This window comes from Taudactylus pleione, unplaced genomic scaffold (genome assembly GCF_031769625.1).
Source record: "Taudactylus pleione unplaced genomic scaffold, aTauple2 ptg000093l, whole genome shotgun sequence".
NCBI lineage: Eukaryota > Metazoa > Chordata > Amphibia > Anura > Myobatrachidae > Taudactylus > Taudactylus pleione.
In genome coordinates this window covers 24400937-24418600 of record NW_028284495.1, presented here as the reverse complement: position 1 = coordinate 24418600, position 17664 = coordinate 24400937, and the positions used below count along the sequence as shown (strand labels likewise).

General features: G+C 43.6%; 1 protein-coding gene across 2 annotated transcripts in view; it reads left to right on the top strand.

Moving 5' to 3' along the window:
* Positions 1-17664, top strand: part of RBBP8 (RB binding protein 8, endonuclease) — an 87002-nt gene that overhangs the window by 9271 nt on the left and 60067 nt on the right. The window contains exons 1-2 of one of the 2 annotated variants that reach the window (XM_088469615.1): positions 5892-6037; positions 9287-9486. In XM_088469615.1, the coding sequence (XP_088325741.1) occupies positions 9369-9486 (118 nt within the window). In that variant the 5' untranslated portion in view covers positions 5892-6037; positions 9287-9368. Of the gene's footprint in view, positions 1-5891; positions 6038-9286; positions 9487-17664 lie in introns of those variants that run through there. The other variant, XM_088469616.1, reaches the window with a different exon arrangement.

Sequence of the window (17664 nt, the reverse complement as noted above, 5' to 3'; positions counted from 1 at the left end):
AAAAGGTTAAAATATGCATTATCCTTTATTGATATAGGGCGCCAAAAGGGTTCCGCAGTGCCGTACAAGGTACATAGGGCCTGATTCAGCAAGGATCACAACTGCGAATGCAATAGCAATTACGCACGCAGTCTTACTGCGATCATATGCTAATCATCTGCGATCGCTTTGCCGTCGCAGCACAACATAAGGACGCCTACCTTACCTTACACACATCCGTAATACTTAGCAAGACTGTGAAACCATCGGTAACAGCGAGTACAATCTAAGCCTCACGCACACTTGCACAAGCTGACCTTACTCTATTTGTTAACCTTCCAGTACGCAGTGAGAGCATATGCCATCGCAGTGGATAATTTATGCACGCCCCTGCAATGGCATTCAAATGCACTGGCATGCCTGCGTTTCGCCGACCCCCGACCATCACCACCCCCAAACGGTACTTCCTGTCAATCACTCTGTGATGGGCCTGTGTAGCCACAGCAATCGCTCAGTGATCACAGTGGAGTGTTCACACACTACGATGCATATGCGATTGTCGCCCGTCTGTGCATGTATATACAGCAAAACACGCATGTGCGAACCAGTCACTGCATCCGGGAATCGTGCGCTCATAGTACACAGACTACGTAGTACACTACTTTGAATGACAGATAGTGCCGTTTGTGGGTGGTAACAGGGAAAGGTACTTGTGAACGGAGGAGTGTTGCTGCGAACGCAGGCATGTCTGGGCATCTAAACGGCGTTTTATGGGTGTGCATAATTAGCATGGAGGTGTCATTGTACACATCACTTGGTTGTATTTCAGCCTGCAGTGATCGCAGTGCTTGCGGTGGGGTAAGGTCGATCTCAAGGGCTGTGGGCAGCTCCTATGGCTCTCGATGGTTCTGATTAATAATACACTTCCTGGAGATGACGTGTGTTAAGAAAGAAAAGTGGGCGTCTTTAGACTGGCGTGCATTCGCTCTGCCATCGCTCTCTAAGACATAGAGGGCGTCCTTACACCTACAGTGCGATCGCGGAATTTGCATACCTGGCCTCTTTTGGCTGCGAGAGCGCAGCTTAGCGTCGGGTCTGAATCGACCCCATAATACCCAAGGGAAAGGTGCAGTTGTTGGCAGGAGATGATAGTAAAAGCAAGGAAAGGCAAAGCAGATGAGAGAAGAGGGCCCTGCTCATGATAGCTTACAGTCTACAGGTGAGGGGCAGACACGACACATTTAGTTAGTGATATTTCTGGCAAACTGAACATCTCAGTGGGTACTGTGCACATCATTCACGAGCAACTGGGGTACGGAACAGGAAAAAGTGTTCAGTCTGGGTAACGAAGCAACTCACAGAAGTTCACAAACCAATAGGATGGGACTGTCTCTCCTGCACTTGATGTGGTACCATGAGTAAGTGTGCAGTTCCTGCAGTGCACTCCTGCAGATGATGAAACTTGGCTGCATCATGTGACACCAGAGACAAAGCAAGCATACATGGAAACACAATTCCATCAGCAAAGAAGGTCATGGCGACCGTGTTTTGGGACCACAAGGGAGTGCTTCTTGTTCATTTCATTGCAAAAGGAGATACTGTGAATGCTGTCCGCTATTGTGACACATTGAGCTGGTTGCGGAGGGCAATTTGTAGAGAACGACCTGGGTTGCAGTGAAGTCATATTGCTGCACGATGACGCTAAGCCACGCTCAGCCAAGTGAGTTGCTACGGCGCTACCATATGGAGGTACTGGCCCATCCCCCTACATCCCTGACCTGGCACCGAGTGATTTCCATCTCTTTGAACCATTGAAGCACTTGAGTGGAAGGTGATTCACAAACAACGGTAAAGTTCAGCAAGCTGTCATGTCCTGGCTTCAGGCGCTTGACATTGATTTCTTCTGTGCCGGGATACATGCCATGGTGAATATTTGGAACAAATTCTTAGACAAGTATGGGGACTATGTGGAAAAATAATCTGTACCAAGGCCATACTATTGATTAATTGTATATGTACGAGTTGAATAAATTTACGCAGAGGTTTTGTTATCTTGTTTATTGCACCACCCTTGTAATTTAAGGATTTATCAGAGAAATTAAATTTTTCCATTTTCAACATGTCTAAGAAAAATATTATTTAGCCAACATTACCTAATTAATGAGTATTTGTACTTTTAAAACCTTTTCCTTTCCCCCACACCAATCTTTTGATTGTCAAATCCACTGTGGTTTGCTTTTTGCTTAATCAAGCATGGCCCCAGTATTTACAATTAGTGAAGACTAATGCCACGTACACACTAGACGATAAAAGTGAACGATATATTGTTCAGATTGTCTAGTGTGTATGGTCCGAACAACCAAATATGCACGCTCCCGCAAGACAACAATATCCCCAGTCGGCTGAACATGCAGCTCAATCTGGGGATATCGTTAACGATTCCATGCTGCCGAATGCAGCATGGCCCCGCTCCCCGACCGTGCAGTCATTCGTCGTGGTCGACATCGGTAAGTGTGTATACACTTACCGATATCTGCACCCCTGCCGGGTCCTGTTGCTGACGATATCGCTGTATACACACATTGTCTAGTGTGTATGCGGCTTATGTGAGACTTGTAATCACCCTGGAGCACAGGAGGCCCATTTGTAGCTTTAGAAATAATGGGCCAAATGTAATAGGGTCAGAGTTTAAAAAAATTAGCGAGAAGAGTTATACTTGCACATTTTTAGAACTCACCCTATTTAATAGGGTACGAGAACATGCAAACTCACGTTTCTAACACCCCTGCAACTCGCAATGACAAACAGATGTTTTGCCAATGTGGAGATACAACTCGAGCAATGTAACAGAGCGAAAGTTTTTAACTTGCCCGCAATTACTGATGTAAAACTCATAAAATAATAGACCTGCTTCAGGCTAGCAAGTATAGCCTGAGCAGGTGCGAGTTACACAGACACATGCACAGATCAGTGAGATCTGTGCATGCTTCTATGTTAAATCTATATAACAGTAAAAATAATTATTTTTAACAATTACTATTTTTTTTTAAAACACAGAAGCCTTCACGGATCTCACTGATCTGTGAAAGCTTCTGTATAACTTCGACTTTGTAATGAAACTTGCATTAGGTGAGAGTTTACATACGAAAAAACTCAAAAGGACTCGCACAAAGTTATAGCCCCAAACTCACAAGTTTGCAGGTTATTACATTTGCTGAGTTGTGGGACAAACTTGCACCTTTAAATGTGCAAGAAGGTGCAAGTTTGTCCCACACAATAAAATCAGACCCTATTATACAGTATTTGGCCCAATAGCTGTCATAGGTAGATGATTACGGATTTTTTTGCCTGCTTCAGAGGTGGATGCAGCGGCAGTAACATGCAATAGCTAGTGTCAGCCCTCCCTTTGTGCACTAGCATACGACAGACTGTACAAGCTCTGAGACGCCCACTTTCAATGCTCGTGGACAGTGCAACTCCGTGGATAGTTGAAAACACTCCACCATCAGCGCAGCATTGAACTTATACAGTAGCTGGCACAGAAAATTCTCTAAACATGGATACTGTGGTTGTAGAAATGCGTTTGAGAACGCAGCCACGTTCACTGACATGCCTGTGACACTCCCATTAGTTTTTTTTGCGATCACTTCAGGCCACCTTCCTGTAACCACCCAGGAACCAACATGGATTTCTGACGCCAGCTCATATAGGAGCAATCTCTGCTTAGACTCAGTGGTACACTTATGGGTTTCCAGGACTTTCTGCGCATGCACAGTAGGCAATAATCATTCAACTGCGCAAACATGAGCACTGCGTCCACCTCTGAATTAGGCCCTGTACCACAACCCTTTTGAATTGAGAATTTGGTGATGGTACTTGAGGAGGACCACTGAAGTAAAAAAGAAAGTGAAAGGCGGTTTAATACCTGTTTAAAGCAGTGGTGTAATTCATACTATCTCCGCTTATCTGCACTAGTAAGTTAGTCAGTGTTTACACTGCCCACTATGTACAGGTCACATGGTTTATGGACGCTACGTTTGATACCTGGATGCACAAAACAACTCCTGTGTCACTAGGGGGACATGTAATAACCTGTGAGATACAGGCATTGGTGTGATCCTGGCAACTCTGCCTGATCTTTTGCAGCGTCAGTGATTTAAAAGGCAAAACCAGGTTGGTTATTACTAAAAAACGATTACCACACTTTAGCGGCATATCGTTTTATTCACATATTGCCAGGATTACACAGTTCCATAACAGGGCTCAACTGTGCCCTGTGCCGGCCCCAACCCGAGTGCATGACACCATTATGGGGCCACCAGCACCGGTAAGTGCATCACTGACTGGAGCATCCTGAGGACGCTCCGATTGGCTGTAGAGTATCTGCCTGGAGTGTCTAAAGGATGCTCCAGGCGGCACTGCAGCAATCTTGGCTGCTGGGTGCAAAGATGGTGTAACCCACAAAGCCGTACTCTCTGTACAGTGGCACCGCTCGCACACCCCTAGTTACGAGCCTGTGATTACATCTGTGACAGTCCGTCTGCACGAGATCTCACAAGTTCATCAGGGCTGGCAAGGAGCAAGACACAGCGCATTATCACTAAGCTGATGCACTACTGGACTTAGGGGTCTATTGAGCACACCCTCTGAACGATATCATTAACGATATTGTTCAGCGCCGGGCTCTCTCCCCCATTCCATAACATGCAGCAACCTGACGACATCGTCAGGTTGGCCTGCATGTTAACCCAATGAACGATAATGACGAACGACTCGCGGGAACGCGCGTCGTCATTATCGTTCGTTTTTGTGTTAAAAATGGACGATAAAGTGGACGACTGAACGATAACGATATAGTTGTGCTTTAATCGTCCAGTGTGTACGCACCTTATCACTTTTCACTTCTAACACTGCTTAGTAAATAGACCTCTTACAGAGATCGCCAGAGGGATTAGTTTTCTCTCCTCCACTCCAGCAGCTGAGATGTTAATACATCTGAGTTATTGCTTCCTGCTTTGCCTCGATAAGAGGGAAAGCAATAAGGTTGTGCCTAGATCCCCTTCAGCTAATGAACCCGGATGTGACGTCGAGTGAGGGCAGAAGTGCGATTCCATGCCCTGAAAGCCCTGTCATTTTGTCTCAAATGTAATAACTGGCCACCAACAGTAGAAACTTTTACCCTTGCGGGCTCGTTTCAGCCATGGAGGTTCTCTTCGCTCGTCACAGATTATTATTCCCAATAGATGTCCACGTGGATAGTAAATTATGCTCTGCACAGTCCTATACAGATAATATACAGTACATGGTGCTCTGCACGGCCCTCAGATAATTATACATACATGATGCTCTGCACGGCCCTTTACAGATAATATACAGTACATGGTGCTCTGCACGATCCTATACAGATAATATACACATACATACAGTACATGGTCCTATACAGATAATATACACATACATACAGTACATGGTGCTCTGCATGATCCTATACAGATAATATACACATACATACAGTACATGGTCCTATACAGATAATATACACATACATACAGCACATGGTCCTATACAGATAATATACACATACATACAGCACATGGTGCTCTACATGGTCCTATACAGATAATATACAAACACATACAGTACATTGTCCTATACAGATAATATACAAACACATACAGTACATGGTCCTATACAGATAATATACACATGCATGGTCCTATAGCATACGAATAATATACACAAACAGCGTGCATCAGGGGACAGTACACACACGTAGTACAGAAGACAGACTGCTTGAGAACGAAGTAGACGCCAGGGCCGCGCACAGAGAGTGACACACAGCTGTGCGGGGCAGTGACTGGTGAGTGGGGAGGAGGAGGAAGGACTCTCAGCTCCCTGTACATGTACACTTCCTGTGTGTTTGGATTGGAATGGTTTTCCCGCCCGGCCGGCCGGCACACGGGACTGGTGGTGGCTGCCTCCCATACATGTGTGTGATGTGGGGGGAGAGGGACCCGGGCTGCTGCTAGTACATGTGGCGACCCTGTCGCTCTTACATGTGAGTAACGCTGCCGGCTCCGATACTCTGGAAAGTGCACATACATTCTGTACATGCATATATAGTGTATAGTGGTGGCCGCTATAGCACTATGCTCCATGTATATGTTCTCTCTCTCTCTCGGCTGACTCTCTCTCTGCTGACTACAGCATACAGCACTTTTATGGGTACCTTGCTCTATATATGTATGTAGGTATGTGTCTGTATCAGTACTTGTTTGAATGTTTCAGTCATCAGTGAGACATACATAAAATGTCACGTTTCTTTTGTCCTGACACAACGGTCATACCTTTTGTTTATATATATATATATATATATATATATATATAATCAGAATCAAGTGACATCATCCAGCACCCACAGGGACAGGCTGTGGCTCCTAGAGGACAGCTGCCACGGCTACTGCGCATGCGTAGTCACGCTTGCTGCACATGCACGCCCGCCTTTCTTCGGGCTCATTATGCAAAGTGTAGCCTATAGGCTACAGCGGCTAACGCCATTTATGGATGTGGTAAATTTTGCAGCATCGCATCCCACATAGAAACCTATGGCGGATGTGGCTGCCAGTGAGAGTGAAGGAATCTGCTGCGGTCCCTCCTTCATGCATCTGGGGAAAATTATAATATTTCCGGTTAACCCCCGAAATATAGCCACAAATATACAATGATAAATGGGCCCCTAGAAGTGGTATAGAGGAAAAAGTGCTTTAATTAATCCAGCCAATTAGATATCATCTTTAATTTTTACTATGCTGTATTCATTGGTTGTGATGGTATTTTGTAATAAAAACCTCTACTATTATATACACTTGGCGATGTGCTCACGATCCGTGCGATTTCCCTTGAACTTCTCCGCGGCAGTCCAGCACACAATTTGGTGTACAACTTATCTATAGTGCATCCTTCTTTTTCCAGTGCATCGTGTCCCAGATTGGCAGATCTAAAGATGCGCTGTACGACCAGCGGGGACGTGCATCGGCATAGCGAGTGGAGACTCACGATTAGGACATATTTTACATGATCTGTCATTCCGATGCATTGGAATCGGGCAGATCGTGTAAAAAATCGCTAAGTGTGTAGGCACCTTTCTGTAAATACTTAAGATAGGTACACATCAGATGACCCACGATGTGACGGACGACCTATCATGCGGTACGTACACACAGTACAATCTGGTGAACGACCGCATGATATGTCGTTCACCACCTGCATCCAATCCAAATGCATGGGGTTGTCAGTCGCATTGTCAGATTGAGCTGCATGTAGGGCCAACCTGCGACTGACGACCGAACTGGAGCGTGCGTGGCCTGACATAGAGCATACACATTAGCCGACTTTGACAATATATCGTCTAATGTAGGCGTATGGAACCTTTTTTCTGCCAAGGGCCATTTTAATATATATAACATTATTCGTGGGCCTGGTGCAGACCACGCCCCCTCTCCATATGATGTCACAAGCGGCGGGACCACAATCACCGGTGATTACAGTAATGCCCGAAGCATCCTGAGGATAAGCTGTAAGGGCAGCGGTGTGACCAACTGAAGCATCCTAAGGACGCTACAGGCGGCAGTGCTGCATAGATTCTGGCTGCAGGGTGCCATTCTGGGCACCCTGCTAGCGGGATGAGGCTAGCATAAAAAAAAGCTCAGAGGGCCAGACTAAATGATTCCGAGGGCCTTATACGGCCCTCCGGGCCTGAGTTTCCCCATCCCTGGTCTAATGTGTACCCACCTTCAGGGCTCCATTTAAGAACAGTGGGGTAAATGTACGATGTGTGCCATTATAACTCTTCCTGCTTCACCTCTTTACTGCAAGTATCCGGAGATCCCGCGTGGAGCCGGGAGCTGCCCTGCGGTGATAGGGCAGCTGTCGGAACAGTCAGAGCAACTGACCGTTTATACATTTCCCTGCACATTCTGCACTGCTATCTTGTAGATAGCGCCGATAATGACAGGGGCGCTGTAATTTAACACCGGACCCCTCAATAATACATGGGTGAGAAGTGACGATAGCGCACATAACGTGTGCTGATACCACTTCTTCCCCATATCGCTGGATAATACATCTTCCCTACTATTAATTATTGACGGTAATTTTTCATAGTGTGTCAGTGATACTAATGAATATGCCACAGGTATTTAATGACTGACATCTCCTGTGTGGTTCAGTGATGTACCCCTTAAGCTGGCCATCCACTATACAATTTTCTGTCAGATATCTGTCCAATCTGGATGGTTGGAATGAAAACCTGGTAATGTATGGGAGCAAATGACAATCGTCCATTTGCTCACAAACACTGGAAAATAGCCAAAAGCGGTTGTTCAGATAAATTGGTTAAAACGCACAAATTGAACCAATTTGAACAATTTTTTTTCAGTGTTTAAAACCATATAAATGACTGTCATTTGCTCCCATACATTACCAGGTTTTCATTCCAACCAGACAGATATCAGACAGAAAATTGTATAGTGGATGCCCAGCTTTAGTGTTCCCGCTAGGCTGCGGGAACGGCAGGGAGCTGGGGGTCCGACTGTGAGCTGCACGCACTCCAGAAAAAGGGCCAGCCGTGGAGGGGGCATGTCCTTGTGACACACCTCCAATTTGTCACACTTGGGGGCGTGCCAAGCACTTACAGAGGTGGATAGATGCCGTGCGTTTATTCACCCGGTGGTGATCTTTCACCGCAACTTTTCCCACCAGCGGGACACTGCGACCCACGGGTGGGGAAGGCTCAGGGCAGGCGGTATTAGTGGGGTGCGCTAAAAGGGCAGGACGCATTTTGCTTTTTTAAAATTGGGCAGGGGGTGATGCCCCGCTAAAACAGCCTAGTAGGAACACTACCCCCTCCTCGGCAGTCTTATCTGCGGAGTTGCCATCAGCCTACCACTGCAGGCAACAGTTTGATGACAAATGCGCATGAACAACTGCCATCTGCACATGTGCAATGGGGGACTCCGCAAAGTCTTCTATACTGTACATTGCATAAGTGGTATAGACAAAAACAGAACAGATGTCTTAACCCCTTTAGCGAATGCCCTTTAGGTTTATGGTTCGTTCTTAAATGGAGTTTATGTGAAATATATCCAGTTCTACTGTAGATAGGACATTTTAATATGTAACTTAATAAATGTTAATATTTATTTTTTTATGAATAAGAGGTAAAGTTTCTAGTTGTGGTGTTCATCAGCATTGTTTCTTCTGTTTAGACTTATTTTGTACTTAGCATATTGTTGTTTTATCATTCCAGGTCTCATCCATATTTGGAGCCAGAACATAGCTATGTGGTTTGAACAACATAAGCCCAAGTGATCGTCACTGTTTTTCTTAAGATGAATATTTCAGGAGGCAGCTGTGGCAGCCCTAGCTCTACAGACAGTCTCCCCACTGGTGACTTATTTAAGGAGCTTTGGTCGAAGCTGAAGGAGTGTCATGACAAAGAGTTGCAAGGTAACACAGTATAGACCTATGAAATCATTTTAACCTTTAACCACTTAGGTGGCTAATATTTTTTTCCAAAAATGTCCCATTTTTATTTATTATTATTATTTAGACCAGATTCTGGGGTAAATTTACTAATGGTCGATTTGGCATTTTGAGTGATTTGAGGTGCGATTTTTCTTTCGATTTGGATTCGATTTTGGTTTTGAGTATTTACTAAAGGCCAAATCGCATGTAAAATCGGACTTCAAATCGACTTTGGACTCAAATCGACTATCGGAAAACATTGGTACTTTTACATAGCCCAACACACAAAACCCTTATTTACTAGCATTCGATTTGAAATTGTCCTCAAAATTGGACTTCAAATCGCTCTTCAAATCCCCAATACAAAAGACCTGCTTCATGCTTTCGATTTGAGCATGAGCAGGTTGGATTCACACAGATACATGCAGAAATCAGAAGATGCCTGCATGTATCTCACTGTAAAAAGCAATTAAAGAGTTAAATTAAGAAAAAAATTGATGTCACCCCCTAAAACACAACCAGCCCCGGACTTTGCCAGCCCAGTTCTGGTTGTACAGGGGAAAAATGACGTAGGGTCTCCCTGTACTTAGTACAACCAGCACAGGGCTATGGGAAGCAGATCTGGTTCTGGACTTACAGGGACAAATTTGCGTAGGGTTCCCCTGTAAGATCCAGAACCAGCCCTGGACCCTTTCTAACGGGGGACTGATGCCACAGCCAGGGGAGCCCAATCACCGGGCCCCCCAGCCGCAGCATCAGCCCTGACCGTTAGTCAGCCCAGGCCAGGGATCCCTGGGGATTTGGAGACCCCTTCAAAAAAGGGTTCTCCCTCTCCAGGGCACCCCTAGCCTAGGCTGATAGCCCGGGGCTATCCCCGTCACCCCGGGCGGTGGGTGGTAGGTTGATTTTGACAGTGTGGTGTAAAAAGAGATATAAATAAACATTTTTTCCAGTAGAACTGCAGGTCCCAGCAAGCCTCCCCTGCATGCTGGTACTTGGAGAACCAAAAGTACCAACATGTGCGGTATTAAGGACCCACTGGGACTTGTAGTTCACCTGTAAAGAAATGTCCCAAGAGACACACACACCTTACAAAGTATAACTTTAATACATACACACACTCACACAATACTCACCTATCTTGCCTCCAGTAGGCATCCATGGGATAAAATAATAAAACAAAAAAAACGGACCCTCGCATTAAGGAGTAATCAGTCTAACCAGACCGATTACTCCTTCCCGAATGAAGCACACAGAAGCGGCTTTATCATTTGAAGCTCCGTGTCTGTGCGTTCATTGGCTGAGAGAGGTCAGGCCCCGCCTCTCAGCCAATGAACGGCTCCTCCATTGTACTCAATGGTGGGAGCCGCAGGGTTACTGAAGTTTATCTAAGCTGAAATTAAAACATTGGGGGTTCTGCTTTACACATGATGCAGTGGAGCCATGTGCAGCCTGACAGGAGAACCCATATTATCTCTGGCAGACATTTCAGTGGCAAGTTACCTACTGACACCATCCTGGCTAATGGGAACAAGCTCCAAAAGTTATTTTTTCTTAGCTTGGTAAGCCCAAGAACATCGTTCCAATGAAGGACATGGGAACTGCAGTGTTCTCCCGATTGTTAAGTAACGTAGGAAATATCTGATATCTGTTGCGTTATAGTTTCATAAATGGAGCTGATTCTTTAATACATTTTAATCGTGAGACTGCATTTTCCGCATGGATTTTGGGACAAAATTAATTGCTACGTAGACCCCTGAAAGAGATGAGTTTTGGGATTCAAGGAGAGGAGATTGACCTCTAATGAGTTTACTAACTGGTTACATACCGCAGTGGTGAGGAACGTGCGGCCCCCCCATCTACTTTGGAACTACACACCCCAACATGCCCTAACAGCAAAACTGTGGCAGGGCATTAGTTATTTATATAGCGCACACATATTCCGCAGCGCTTTACAGAGCATATTTGGCCATTCACATCTGTCCCTGTCCCAGTGGAGCTTACATTCTGTGTTCCCTATCACATGCGCACACACATACACACTAGGGTTAATTTGTGTGGGGAGCCAATTAACCTACCAGTATATTTTTGGAGTGTGGGAGGAAACCGGAGTACCCGGAGGAAACCCACGCAAGCACACGGAGAATATATAAACTCCACACAGGTAGGGCCGTGGTGGGAATTGAACCCATGACCTTAGTGCTGTGAGGCAGTAATGCTAACCAGGGCATGCTTCGATGTGTAGTTCTACAACAGCTGGAGGCCCGTACGTTCCCCACCACTGCGGGTCTAGCCAAATAATGTGAGATTATATTCGATCTGGCTGGGGTGTGGTTGCTGGGTTCTCAATCACTTCTCTGAACCTCTATGAGGTACAGTTGCCTAGTAGTACCTGGCTTCCTCATTTGTCCCCAGAACAGACAATACATAAAGGCACAATCTAAACAAGGTATTGCTGTCCCATATCTACTCCATTGTGTCCAATAGCTGTTAAAATTTACCAATATGTGAGTATCTATTTAAACTGGAATGACAATAATTTATAAATATGTTTTGCTTTATCAAGGGTGAAGAAATGGAAAGTATTATTTAATTGGACACACACATTAAGAGGCAAATCAAATAAAAATGAGCTTTTATTAACATAGTTAAAAACTGTGAAACAAACACTAAAGCTGCATACACACACAACGATTTTTTTAATGAACGATTTGAGTAAACGATTTTTTCCCTTGAAAAAAATTTACTAAAATCGTTTACTAAAGTTGTTCATTTACTAAATGTCATGAACTACAAACGATTTTTGCATATTCCCTTAATGAAAATCGTTGAGTTGACAAGTCTGACTGAACGACAAACTACAAACGTGAACGCGCATGAACGATAATCGTTCATCGTTTGACTCAGAAAGTGAACGATTTTTGCCATCAATTATCGTTAAACGATATCGTTTAACGATAATCATTAAAAAAATCGTTGTGTGTGTATGCAGCTTTAGAGATGCGAAATTCCGTTGTAAGAATTGGATCATTAGCTGTTAAACAACAAGTTACTTGACTATAATCAGTCTGTGTAAAACTGAATCTAGATTTCTGTTCAAATATGCAACTATAGTGCAGTTTTCAAAGATGGAATTGAGACTTGGTTATAGTACACAGTCTCCTTTATTCCAATAACAATGTTTCAAACTTACTGTTGTAATATTTTTTGCAAAATAAAAGTACAATATAACATGGTTTTCAAACAACCATAGTGCATCGGCTGTGCAGCAGAGCCGACGTGATATGTCTCTGAACAACTTTGTTCGCAGACATATCGCTGGAATTTACTGGCCGACGGGCACCCGATATATTGGCCGATCAATTGATTGGCCAATATATCTGCCAGTGTGTACCCAGCATTAAATGTATTGGCTGCTACAGAGTAAACTTCGTAGACAAACGACCTATCAGCTCATTTATATTGTGGATTCACTTGTAGAGTGCTTGAGGTAGGTACAGGATTGGTAATGAGTAATCTCCTTCATACGTCGTAATCCTGTTATATGATGACAATAATATTGTGATGCTTGTAAAACAGAAGGATTTGTATGTGAAGCAGTACTCCCTCAGATGAAGTGTGTAATTAGCACCATTACTAATGGATATGGAACAAGCTCCTTGTCCCTGTTTTTCTAAACAGTTCTCCCTTACAGTACAGTACGATCAGAGAGTGGGGATGTATAGTTAAATCCCACAGCAATCGCATGTGTAAGCCACATGTATAATATTTGTGGAGTATACTTATGTAGTTTGATATCACAAATAACAGAACATTTCCCTCAGTTTTATTGTACCCATAATTAAAATTGCAGCAAGTCTTTTACTTTAATAACCTTACTATGTTTTTTTTTTTTTGTTTTTTATGTAGCTGCCATACACTGCATAGACAATTGTCCTAACACTCCATAAATACAGTGAGCTCACATGACCACTTAACTGATATGGTCGTATGTGATGCGTCCAGAAGTGCTTCATCTAGCAAGGTCGCATCACATGCAACCACGCCAGCCCACTCTGTCCCCCCGGCTTTAACAGAGGAGGTCCGTTCTGCACTCCCTGGACCCCCCTGCAGTGCACTGCCAGAATCACTCCCCAGAATACCATGCAAACGGCACTCTGGGACGTATGCGCCTAAAGTGAAAGTGTGAGGAGGGGAAAATAGTTCCCCTTCAAGCACAAATATGCTGATCTCTGCGTGTGCAGAGGTCAGCTGCAGCAGGGGGAAGTGATGATTATATATAGCGTTCCCGCTAGGCTGTTTTAGCGGAGCGCTGCGCCCTGCCCTCCTTCTGGAGAGGCAAAAAGCGCTCTGCCCTCACAGCCTGCGGGTGCCGTCTTCACCCGCGGGTCACAGAGTCCCGCAGGTAGGGAAATGTGCCGGAGAATAGATGCTGGGCGCATGCGCCTGGCATTTATTCTCCCTGTCAGCAGCACTTGGGGGCTGCCCGGCGTGTCCGTAAGTGCCGGGCATGCCCCCAAGAGTGACGAAAAGGTCGTGATCTAGCGTGTCTAATCATGTTGGTGGGATCTGTCTCAATATACCACGCCATTTTATAAATATATATATATGAATATGTGTGCGCTATAATTACTGGTAATAAATACAAAAAAAATAATGTGCATACTAATACATTTTGGCGTTATATAATTTATTATTGCTGTGTATATAGTGGCAATAAGAAATTACAATTATCAGGTCTAAAATCCGATAATTGATAACAATGCCCCCAAGAGAGAACTAGTGGTGAGGTATACTAAAAGGTGAAATAATACCAACTAGACAATCCATGGTTTCTAGCAATATCATGGTGGAAGTAAACCAAAAGCAGGGTTACATAAAATTGGATTTTTTTTTAAACGGATTTATTTGATTTAAATAGGATTTTTATTTACTTTTTTTTTTTTTTTTAAATAAACGTTTACTTAAAAAAATTATTATTTTTTTTTAAAATCCTATTTAAATCCAAAAAAAAATCTAATTTAAATCAAATAAATCCGTGTTTAATAAAAAAAAAAAAAATCAGATTTTTATGCAACCCTGAAAAAATAATGTATTATAGGGGGGAAACAATAAGAAAAGCGACAAGGATTATGCCCATTCTGTATCTCAGTTACACATCAAACTAGATTTAGCTAACCTTCCCCATAGTGATAAGCCCTGTAGTGAATTTATGCCCTCTTAATTCTCCTCATAGAGTACCTCCCGATCTATCTAAAACACTTTGGGGCAGATTGAGTTACCTGTGGTTTGTGTCAGTGTCGTCCCTACCTGTCTGTGCACCCGGTGCGGCAGGCCTTCCCGCGAGCTGACAAATTAGGGGGTGTGGCCTCGCTGCCTGCCCTGAACACCCCTTTTTTTTTTTCACACCAGGGGTGCGGGAAGTGCAGGCTGGCCTCGGCGACCAGCCTGTGTGAAGTGCCGGCTCCCTCACTGTGCTAGGAGCCGAGTGCTGCACGTAATGCAGCACCCAGCTCCTGTCACTGATGGGGAGCCAGCACTTTGGTGTCACCCCTCTGCTGGTGACACCCGGGTGTGGCCTGCACCCCCTTGTGACGCCAGTGATTTGTGTCACAGTCTCTTCTACTGGGTAAAGTTGCCGGAGCTATTCATTTAGAGACCCGCTAGTAGGATGTAGTCATAATGTTGACATTTACAGTGACGAGTCTTTTCCATACCCATCTTTTCCCTTTCTTGAAATATTTAAGGAGAATAAAGGAAGATCTATATTTTCTATAGAACCCACCTGGTAAAAATAAGATGCCACCCATACAGTGAGACCTTTGTGATTAATTTAAAAGCTGGTCTCTTGTCTGCTGTTAACTTGTTTTCTGTAAAACTGGTGGGAAATATAATAAAATAAGTGTCCTACTGTCTAGGACTCTAGGTGAATTCTCAGTTGCAAAAATGTAAGAAAAAATATGAAGGTTTTGTTTTTTATGATAGTACATCTGTATTTTCTGATTGAGAAAATATAATTCTGTATTGATTAGTTAACTTCACAGTGATCTATGATTGCAGCAGTCTATCATAACTGATTACTGTATTATGCCATTTTATATAATTTTTCTTACCAAGTTTAAGTGGCTGGGGGCTGTGTGGGAATTGTCATCAGAAGAAGTTACAATATGCATTGCAAAATGCTTAAAAATAAAATAAAATAAATAACATTGTGAATGAGTCTTGGAAATAATTTATCCAAAAATGGTGTAGTCTGCGTCACTTGATAGCTGCCGCCTGCATGATGGTAGCAAATCTTTAGATGTCTTTCCGTAACACTGGTGGTTTTGATTTGAAACCTTATCTAGCAGCTAGCAAGCCTCAGGTTTATTCTTCATGAAGAAACCTAGAGCACATCAGCATTCCACCCTGGTTAAGAAAAAGAATATTACAGTTAAGACATTTTTTTTAAACCAGTCATTTGAACAGGTTTTTTGTTTGTTGTTTTTGGTTTTCATTTTCTGAAAGTAGAAACTGCTATTGGGCCAAAGTGAAAGATTGCGGTAACCGCAGACATGATTCACCACCTAATGAAGTCAACACTTTGCCATCTAGCAAACGAACAAGGCATGCTCTCTAATAAGTTGCTGACGCTGAAGTCTATAAATGTGTTTTCTCTTCTTTATATTTTATGTTCTGTTTACTAGTTTGATCATACACGTACTTACAAGCATGAAGCCAAATTCTTTCATCTTGTAATTCTACTCTGCTAAAACATGTAATCATTACTATAGACAAGCAAAGGAGTCCATGGGCTCAATTCAATTCAGCGTGATGCAAAATAGACCTGGGAGGGAGCTCCCGGAGATATTCAATTCACCGCGCTGTTTGGTCCGACAGCTGCCAGTTAAGGGCCGGAATCATTTAGCGGCGAAAAACGCCTCATTCGCGTGTTTCGCCTGCTTACTCAATGCGCGCACCCGCTTTTCACCCTATTCTATTGTAAAACAGGCGAAACTTCATATTGGCGAATGCAGCGAATAGCGGAACTGGCAAAAAAGTCAGTTTTTTTTGGGGGGGGGGGGAATCAGTCTGTACCCCCAATAAAGCCTAACTCACCCGGGGAATCAATATAGAACTGTATTAATAACACTAAAAAAAGTAATTAGGATACTTAAATTGAGTCAAAGGGTGGTTATATGAATATTAGCATAAATGTGGAAAAATGATGGAAAGCATTTTTTTTTGGGGGGGGGGAGAAATAATTGCTGTAGTTAAATTGGAGGTACATTAAAATGGGTACTAGTATATTCTGGTGTCTATAAAGTGCAGATTTAAAACTTTTTAAAAATACACCTGCTGCAGCCGCCTGCAATCCTAAAAACACCTGCCCCATTCATACAGCACCCTAAGATACCTGTTCCAGTACTTTAGACCCTTTTTTCCAACACTTATTACATTTTCGCCCCAAAAATTACATGTCTTTTTTGGGGTAAATTAAGATAATTTAATATTTTTTTTTGCCTAGTTAGTCTTTAGGGGGGTGTCCAAAGGGTTCTGAACCAAGTCCCAACAATTGTACCCCAAAATATGTATTTTGCACTTCTTTTCTCTTGCCTTTTGGTGGAGAAACTTTTTCGCCTGTTTTTGCCGATGGAGTTTTCGCCTAGGCGAAGACGTCCTGGAATTGAATAGGGCGATACTTCGGAAACGGGCGAAAACCGCACGTAGCCGATCGGGCTGTTTGCTTCTAATTGAATTCGACCCTAAGGGCCGTATTCAATTAGAAGCGAAAACCAATTTTCCGTGGAAAAGTATCGCGGATCATGGCTTTTCGCGTGGTCCAAATTCAATTCTCACGGGTTTTTGCCTACACGGAAAGTCAATGCAGTGTAATAGGCGAAAAAGATTTGCCTCTGAATAGCAGGAGAAAAGAAGTGCACATTTTTTATTTTGGGGTGCAAAGGTGGGGAAACCACTCAGAACCCCTGGGACAGCCCCCCAAAGGACAACTGTGTCAAAAAATCCAGGTGAGCACAAAGTGGGGGGACAAGCATAAAAACTAGCGTAATAGACTTCTTGGGGGTCTGCAAGGATGAGCCAGGTGTTTTTAAGATTGCATGTGCATGCAACAGGTGCGTTTTTCAAAACTTCACTTTAGAGACTTTAAAATATGCTAGC